The following is a 9686-nucleotide window of genomic DNA, read 5'->3' as shown; positions in this document are numbered from 1 at the left end:
TAACAAACCCATCAGCTGTGCATCTCTAAGTACACCTCCATAACTGCTGCTTCCAAAGACCATGCTATTACTTTACAATGAGGCTGTGAGCGCTGGTGTATGTGAAGTAGGATTAGGGTGACATGCTGAAATGCAACAGCAGGAGACTGAAGGAGGAGCTTGGGACAGAAGTGTTAGCTAATCTTAGTTTAGCCAAGTCTCTCCATACCAGTCAGGTCAAAAAGGAAGGCGTGTGAAAAACACTTGATGGAAGGAAAGCAGCAGAGATTACCTGAACTCTGCACACACACACAAATATTAGAGCATCATTAAGCTGTCGGACGCTCTTGACCAAGTAAAGTTACCTCTCAGAGAGATTTTCAGATTGTTCTCTATAATACCTGTCATCCCTACTAAGAGCCTGAGTGACGCAGACCTGTTACATTGATGTAATTGCTTTGGGTCTGTATTATAATTCACTCCGTCTCCATGACCCAGAAAAGGTCTGGCAATTTATCACAGCCAGGGCAGGCTGCCCTGGCAGCCGAAAATTGATTTAGAACTCAGATATGAATTGGACTGAGGCAAGCAACCAGCTTCACGCTAGCTAAAAGTGGATGGAGAACCATGAGCTACATTTATGAGGTATTTAGTAAGTTGCTGTTGATATTAGTTAACAGCAATAACTGCAGGCAACATGCCAAAATTTGAAAATCAGAACTACGCATACACTGAAAGACCCTAAGATTCAGTCTGAAAGAGATAAAGAATAACAAAAGATTGAAATCTTTTTAAAGATGTTTAAATAGATTTACGACCACTAGGGGGCAACAGAATTCGCTGTGGACACAACACTGATAACATTTTAGCTTTAAGAGTTAGAAAACAGGTCCTAAGGACCCTTTATTTGGAGTTCTGTTTTTAGCCAACTGACATGTGAGTTCAATATTCGCTCTTCATTTACTCTAGAACTACGTATTTGATTTCATGGCTGTCTATAGCTACACTTCCCTCCCTTTCAACATTCAAATATTTTGTTTCACTCCCCCAGAACGCTCAATTCTTTGTTTTTTATTAGTACAGATGACCTCTGGTTTGCTGGTATTATAAGGATAATGATTATAGCAGCTTTAAATCTGTATTGTTGCATTTTGTTTTTTGTCTCCATTCGCTGCCTAGTTGCCTCGTTGTCTCCACCAGCGTATTGCTGACTTCTATTGTCCTGTTGGTGTGGGGCAAGAGGTCAATTGGGTGGGCGGTTGATAAGAGCTGAGGCTGTAGTTACGTGCGAGAAAACTAAAAGCTAAAACAGCCTCAACAGATCTAAGAGGAACTGCAGAGGTGGCTAATAATAGCTAACAATTGCTGCTACTACATATTTTTATACAGTATGACATATTTTATAATGTGTATATCTCACAAATTCCATATATCAGATGTTTTATACAGTATTACTATATCTTGTATAATTTCATACATACACTCATATAATGTCTTTGAAATGATTTATTGTACACAATATTATACATTTTATATTACCACAAACCTTCATATCCATATTTATTGCATTTTATAAATGTATTCTTGTATATTATATTGTACATTTTTGTGTATCTTATATATACCATTTTATATATATTTTTTGTATGTTTTATATCTTTAGACATTATACTTTTATTTTTTATTTTGAACCCTTGTGGACTGTAATTCCTCCTGTCCCTGTGTAATGATGCTACTGGTACCAAATTTCCCACAGGATAAATTAATTAGATATCTATCTATGTATTAACTGTCGGTTCACCACTACATGTGACCCTTTTCACAACATATTGTTCGCATAAAAACCCTGACAAGTGCAGCTTTAAATTTGATCACATTTGGTTGAAAACACGAAAAATGTCACTGGAAATACAACTACTAATATTAATGCTAGTTTTATTGAATCTCGTTTAATGAGATTTCCACCGACAGCCTGTTTTTGGGGTGGATCAGTTATACTTTCTTACAAAACCCAATTTTTTGAAAGAATCTCCAGTCAGAGTAATGAGGTTTAGTGAGACGACAGAAGGGGGACGGAGGGTGGGAACAGGGAGAAAGGTGGTGGGTTTTGAAATGACTCATTTCCAGACTCATTAATGGCGCGTATGTGTGAGGCAGGACGCAGGCCCCACCATCGACTCCCACCGGGGGACACTAATGACAAACATCCTGCTACACAGGGCAGGAGACGCTCCATGCATCACATCTGCTTCTTACGCTCGCTCTCCTCACTCTCGCTTACTCCCTTGTTTGCTGTCCCACTGAACCCCCCCTCCCCGCGCTGCTGTTGTTGCACCCTAAAAGAGGACAGCGCAGTTCGGAGACATATTCCCGGCTGGCTGTCAGAGACGCAGCAGAGTGTTGCCTTCAACTTCCTTGTTGATAATAAATGAATGGTTCAGTATGTGGTCGGGTGTGCTTGTTGAACATGAATAATTCAGCGGCGTGTTTATGTTGTGTAAGAAATAAGATTTAGAATGCTTCAACAAGTCTGCATCTGTGTCAGGCTGACAGGAAGTTAAGAAGATGCGGAAAGGCACACAGAAAAGCTCCTGTGTTGCGTTTCCTTTCACACCAGTTCTCACTGCTTTGAGCTTGTGGGTACAGAGATACTGAAATGATTCTCTCTTTATTTGGTCTACAAACCCAAGGAACGTGTCAGCTAAGACTATCTAAAGGAAAGGATGTAAATATATAATACTTGCATATGTAATTATTCTTTTACTAAGATACTCCTAAATCACCACTCAGAAGTCAGGGTATTAGTTTCTTGTGGATGATTTTAGTGTACACTATCAACTTTTGGTGAGTCAGAATGGAGTAAAAGAGGACCTTGACCATGACACACATCACACCGACAATGACAACAGCCCAAAAAGCATGTATAAGTATGGAAGTAGACAACATAGTAGGTGGCTGCTGTGTCCAAATATTCCTCTTTTTTCCTCCTTGTCAGACAGCCTTTGTTCTACCTTTTGTGTTCATCACTCCCCAGTGTTTGTCCTCGGTTTATTCTCAGGGCTTGTCACCTGGTTTTTGGAATATTGTGTTTTCGCCTGCTCCCAGCCTGGATGTCTTATTTCTTTCTTCTTTCAGATTGCTCATCTGTGTAGGACTGTGTGGATCTCAAGAACAGGCTTTGCATTTCTTAATTTAACTTTGACGCCTGAGTTGATCGCTGTGCTTGAGTTTCTGCTCTACCCATGTACACACCTTGCTAGAAAGAGAAAAGGAAACGTTGCCAGGTCTGTGAAACGTTTCGTTTTGACCACAGAGGCTCAGATTGGAGTTCCTGTATCTAGAGTACAACAATAGCTGGCTGAGCATAGACTGTATATAAAGATGTACTACCCCTTCGTGTCGTCACCCACAGGATTAAAAAAGGATATGAGAATCGACATGGGTGCCACCATCTTTGCAGTCTCAAAAGTGGTCAAACAGAAGGAGGGTGAGTGGAGTGAAGACAGCTAGCAATCTGAGACGGAAACCACCTGTCACTCAAATCAGCCATGACCACAATTCAGCATAACTTGGATTCATTCAAATGGGTGGGTTACATCAATATTCGCCCTTGTACAGTTGTTATGAATGGGATAATTAACTTTATATACCATTCATTCATTCATTCATTCATTCATTCATTCATTCATCTTCTATACCCGCTTATTCCTGTTCAGGGTCGCGGGGGTCTGCTGGAGCCTATCCCAGCTGTCATCGGGCGAGAGGCGGGGGTACACCCTGGACAGGTCGCCAGTCCAGCAGGGCCCTTGATATACCAAACAAGTATATATACAGTATATTCTTTTATAAATATGACGCTGCAAACATGTTTATTTCTACTGTCATTTTGGACAGTCAATCACGGAGCATGTTTTTGACCCTTCTGTCTTGGCTTCATCTTTCGCCACTGGAAGTTGCTGTTTGCTGGAGCTTCATTTGGGCTTTTATTACAGAGAAAAAAATAAAAAAAAAAATAAAAATAAACCTGACATGGCTTCAACCCCATTTAACTAACCACAGACTAGTTGGGCCTGCTGTATATAAACAATGATGCCAAGCTCAAGCATACAGAATGGCTTTGCGGTCGATAACATCGTTTCCATTGGGAGCCAAATATGGAAAGTGGTGTGTGGAAGGACTGAGGGAACTGAAACCTGCTGAGGGTCTGTTAGTACCATTAGCTGAAGCCATAATTTCTATGAACCCAAAACTGATTAAAGCAAGCTATCAAGCATCCAAATTGTCTGTGGCAAATATATTGTCTACTGCTCCAACAAGCAGTCATTCTATCACAACTAGTTCAATGACCCAAGACCAGACATGTCTATCAGTATCTCTACATAAGCCTCACTTTGAGGTCTAATATCTAATTACAAAGGAATTATTTTCAAACGGTCCATCATCACACTGAACAAGAGGTAGTGAATTTACATGATGACGCCTTGGTTTCAAATTCAAGTTGTGATTGTTGCCTTTAGGACTAAATGCTATTCTTCAAGCCCCAGTGCTGCTGCACTCAGAAATAGCTTCAGATCCATGTTAATGTCCTGAGGTGACCTGCGTCAGAGGCGAGGTCTGTAAAGAAAAATCTGGGCATGCAATCTGACAGAGTTGGAGTTGTTTTGCAGAGAAAAAAGGATGAAAAGCTGCAGAAAAGACGACGCTGGCCTAATCCTAATCCCCCAAATGTGGCCGCAGAATGTCGCTGTCAGTGTCAATTTAGTTATAATGCACATTTAAAAACAACACATGTTGACAAAGTTCTGTACCATTCATACTGTGTTCTGTACAGACAAAGTAGTCAAAGCATGCAAATATACACCCATCAGGCATAACATTATGACCAATATTGTGTAGGTCTCCCTTGTGCCTCCAAAACAGTTGTGACTCATCAGAGAATGGACATGGGCCTTCTGAGGGTGTCCTGTGGTGTCTGGCAACAGAATTTTGTTAGTGGGGGCCTTTGGGTCATGTGGGTTGAGGAGGGGGGCCTCTGTGGATCATCCCACAGATACTTGATCAGTTTGGGAGCACAAAATAGAGAGTTGTTGTCAAGTGGTAGGGCAAAAAGGAAGGAACTGGGATTGGGCCAAAGACTTTTACACACACATTCAAAGCCAGAGACTTATCTACTAATATGGTGAATACTTAGGCAGTGAAGTCATAGCATACAATCTTTTCTTCATAAGAACTAAATGTCTAAAATCTAAGGAGGAACAGAGAAACAAAATGACATTGTTACTGATTTCCTGCCTTTCAATTCATTTATTTACAATGGTCCTGAAGTGAAACTGATACATGCACATGCAACTGACCCAGACCCTTGCAGACACCTTTGGGCCCATCGGGACTGTTACGCTGTCAATACGTGTACGTCACCAAACCTAATGCGCGTGTTCCCTCTGGCCGTGACTGTCGCTAATGTTGCCGTGGCGAGCTGTCATTGCAGTGAGTTGTGGGACTCAGAGCCCGCAGCGCCACTGACAGCCCGGGTTTGTGTGCAGGCGAGTGTGTGCACGTCTGAGAGAGAGGCTAGGTTGAGCCATGCGGAGAGGCAACACAAAAGAGCGAGAGGGGAACTTGGAACTGCCTCCTGGCGTCTTTTCCCTTTCAGACAGGATATCTGTTAAATGAAAGAGAGTAGAAGGGCCTGGGTGAGCCGTTGCTGCTGTGGCCTTCTATGTCAAATCCGCATGTGATGATCCAACCTGATAGGTCTGTACACGTAGTCCGGGATCCTTCAGGGGGCTCAAAATGTTAGAAATAAATGAACAAACTGAAGAAATTGTGTCTTTGTGCACTGTCTCTGTAAGAAATAGAGGATTAAATGAGGGTATGTGCAAAAAAGATAAGCTTTGGTACTGATTTACTTATTAAATGCCTTATTCTGCATTTTTCTAATGGTAATGTAGATATTCTATTAACAAAATGACAATAATAAAGTCAGACTTCTCCTCATTTTATCTTTTTAATGTTCCTCTTTTGTAAGAAGAACACTACAACACTGCCCCCCACTGGTGAAACGTCAAAGCGCACGGTGAAATGAAAAATGAAAAAAAAAAAAAGATAGTTTCAGTTCAAAAGGATTGATTTATTTTCACTACACACTTAAATTACAGAGTGACAAATACAAACCATATGTACAGTGTATTGCTTTCGTCAAGTAAACCTAACTCAATGATTGTGTGTATGAACAGCGTGTGTGTCCATCATCAAGCTACAGCTAATACATCTCAGTTTGAACAACCTTTCAAGTGCGTTCCAGGTACGTTTTTTATTTATTTTTTTATTTTTATTTTTTAAAATACTCGAGACCGAGTGGGCAGGAGCGAGTCAAGTTCAGTTAGAGAGCATGCAGCTCAGGAAGCCAGTCTTCCGCTCAGTCCCCTGCAGGGTGAGTCATCAGCCCAGACCAGTGCAGTGGTTCTCAGTGCGGCGTCAGGAGGGGGCTCCAGCAGGGAGGGGTCACCACGGAAAGAGGCGAAGTCATGGATATACAGTCAAAGTGTACAGAATAATAGTAAATAATCTGCTTTACGTCTACCCTGTCTGGCTATGTTTAATATTTACATGAACTGGGCGACTGGGCAAATTATCCCAAAATATAACATTTAAAATGACCATTGTGACTTGTCATTTAAATGAGCATAAATATTTAAAGGTCTTAAAATATCCACATGAGGCCTAACTGCATGTGTGGTTTCGTGCTGGGTATGTTGAGGCTTGGCACTGAGTCAGAATGTGTTCTTACTGTCATAAATGTGGAGAGCAGCGATTATTCAAAACACATTAAAGAAAAAATTATCTGAGCAAATGCCTCCCCTGCAAGTCTTAGTCTTCAACTAAGATCTAAAACAATTCACGATCACAATCTTCTTTGGCAGTTTCCACTCTTTCATGGATGTCATCTCCCAGATGACATTGTTTGGGGAGCTTTTATTACAGTTACAGGGTTTAACAGCTGATGGTTAGACTCTCTTAAATATGAGGACCTCCTGGTCTTCTCTCCAGATGCTGCATCTCCTCTGTCTAGTAGTGGATAGGTAACACGCAAGTTTTTCGGGGCAAAGTTCAGCCTGAATCGTCTCCGCTGTTCTCAGGACCCCCCTTCGCGTTCTCCTCCGGTCCCGTGCCGCTGTCCGACTCCTCCTCTATGGTGATGCGCGTGTCCGCGGAGGAGCACAGAGAGCTGATGCTGCTCTGCTCCGTGCACAGCGCGCACGCCAGCGGGGAGGGCAGCGCGCCCTCGTGACGCAGGTGCCCAAAGTGGTTGCCGTGGTTGCCGCAGAAGGGCAGGGACACCTGCACCGAGCGCAGCCCCGAGACAGCTGCGGGGAAGGTGAGGCTGTGCTTTTTGGGCAGAGCGCCCCACTCCCGCTGCTCCTCCTCGTGCACAAGGCGCGTGAAGATGTTGATCCTCCTCTTCTCCTTCCTCTTGGAGCGGAAGTAGCCCAGCATTATACCGCAGAGGAAGACTCCGTAGAAAGACATGACTATTAAAATGTACAGATACGCGTTCCCGTCGCTTTTGCCTTCCTGGGAGTCCGCGTTGCTCTGTGTGTGCAGGGAGAGGGATTTGGATGATGCTGTGGAGTTTTCCATGTGCTCCATTTTTACGTGCAAACTTTGTGGGGAAACAAGAAAGTGCGCTGAAAAAAAAACAACAACAGAGAAATACATCAATAAATGTTAAGGTATTTGCGCCTTTACGCACGCTTTACGCACGAGGTTTCCAATGAGTAGAGTTTGTCTTTACGCAGGCTTTACGCACAAGGTTTACAGGTTTTTGTACAAGTTCTAAAACTAAGTTTTTGAAAGGATGGCCATTGCAATGGAAAGCAAAGACAATGCAAAAAGAAAAAAGTTTCAGTTCTAATAAATCTAATAAATGACATTCCGTTCAGAGAAAAGTTTTCGCGTCTCGTTTATATTCTTAAATATATTCTTTTACAAAAAAACATTTTACTGAGTTTCTTTTGAAGGTATGCTCATATATTAATTTTAATTGATTAGGCAAATTTCATATTGCTTTTTTTTTTTTTTTAGAAAACAGTCAAGAAGTTAAGAAAAAGTTATAGAAAGCTAAATTAACAATCTGTAAACAGTAAGTGCCATGATTTATCAACTCACCAAACTGAAGAGCTATGTCCAATGCGAACCTTTACCACTTGTGTCTTCTCACGGCTCTTCTGGAGTTTGGCAGGGCTACTAAATGGATGAAGTTATTTATACATAGACCCTGGAGTGTCATCATAAGTCACGTGGTATGATTGTAAGACGATCCCCGAAGGGGTGTTGATGTTGAAAAAAAAAAATAATAAATAAAAAAATGCGATGAAGTACACATTTGAACATTATTCACGCCTCTGGGGAATTCTTATGAAATCATCACATGGTTATGAGTAAATCAGAATACTGACAGAATGCTGAGGAGTCCAAGAGAAAGAAGCCCAGAGGGGACGTAATGGAAAAATACAGACTGTTCGAAACTGGCGCTGAATTCATCGAGTCACCCACACAAATTCTCAAAGATGGCACTGGCATTACTGGAACAGCCTCCTTTTTTTTTTCTTGCAGGCTTCTGTATTTTCTGGCCCACAGACAATAAATACATCCACTGCCTTTGTCTATCACACAGGAGTTTTACAAACCAGCCTAAAGCTTCTGAAGTATATCTTGTAAAGTTGTAATATCAGAGAAAGACAGGCAGGAGATATACCATGTACTGACAAAATCTTTAGTTTGGTAAAAGAACTGATAGAACAGTGAAGAAATACTCTTTTAGGACTTTAACACTTTTAGTTATTTAAAATCCTTCTTCAGAACAAGTACGTTTGCATTAGCAAAATGTTCTCAAAGCACCAAAAATGCACAGTCTTTTTGTGGGGAAGCTGCTGGCACTGCTTCTTTGGGCTGTAGATCTTTGCTATGTTATGCTGTCATGATATATTGCATGCTGCAAAGAGTCAAAGAGATTTATTTAAATGAGACAATTTTAGGAGTATGTATTTTTGGTGGAACAAGCAGCACACAGTGCAGTGGTTAGTAGTATAAGGAGGTTAAAAGTTCAAACTTGTTGGTCAGCTGGGGTCTGTTTGTTAACCCACTGCCTGCACTTGTTTTCTTTGGATGCTACGGCTGCCTCCCACAGTTTAGAGACATGAATATTAGGTCTGTTTGTGTCTTTGTGTTAGTCCTGTAATGAATTGAAAGAGAGATTGAAAACACATCTGAGCTCAGTGAGAAAAAAACGACACAGCCACCACACGCCTTGCCCGCACCATAACAAGTAGCCCTGACCATCCCCTGAACCGGTTTTTCACCCTACTCCCATCTGGCCGCAGATACAGAGCCCTGGACTGGAAAAAAGCGCACTTTAAGAAGAGTTTTGTACCCTCAGCCATCACTGCATTAAACAAACTCCAGTGACAATAATCCATCCCCTCTATTCTTTTGTGTTTATGTTGTCTGCACTGTCCACTTTTGCTTGCACTGTGTTGAGGAGGGAGGGTAACTGGGGGGGGGGGGGGGGTATGGCGTGTCATATTATATGTTATATGTTATATGTGATGTGTGATTTTTTGTATGAGACTGTGATGTTAACATCAAATGCTGCTGTCTTTCTTTTATGGAATGAATTGATGTGTGAAGAAGAATATCCTTTATAG

The 9686-nt window shown here is 41.7% G+C and overlaps 1 protein-coding gene across 1 annotated transcript; it reads right to left on the bottom strand.

Moving 5' to 3' along the window:
• Positions 1-5975: 5975 nt before the first annotated feature.
• On the bottom strand, positions 5976-8284 carry kcne4 (potassium voltage-gated channel, Isk-related family, member 4). The gene is made up of 2 exons (XM_084559612.1): positions 8149-8284; positions 5976-7667 (listed from the first exon to the last, which is right to left on the bottom strand). The coding sequence occupies exon 2, from the start codon at positions 7627-7629 to the stop codon at positions 7090-7092; it is 540 nt and encodes a 179-aa protein (XP_084415738.1). The 5' UTR covers positions 7630-7667; positions 8149-8284; the 3' UTR covers positions 5976-7089.
• Positions 8285-9686: the final 1402 nt, after the last annotated feature.

This window comes from Chelon labrosus, assembly GCF_963514085.1.
Source record: "Chelon labrosus genome assembly, chromosome: 13".
Classification (NCBI taxonomy): domain Eukaryota; kingdom Metazoa; phylum Chordata; class Actinopteri; order Mugiliformes; family Mugilidae; genus Chelon; species Chelon labrosus.
Note: the sequence above shows the minus strand (reverse complement) of the source record. Positions and strands in the feature narration are given on the sequence as shown.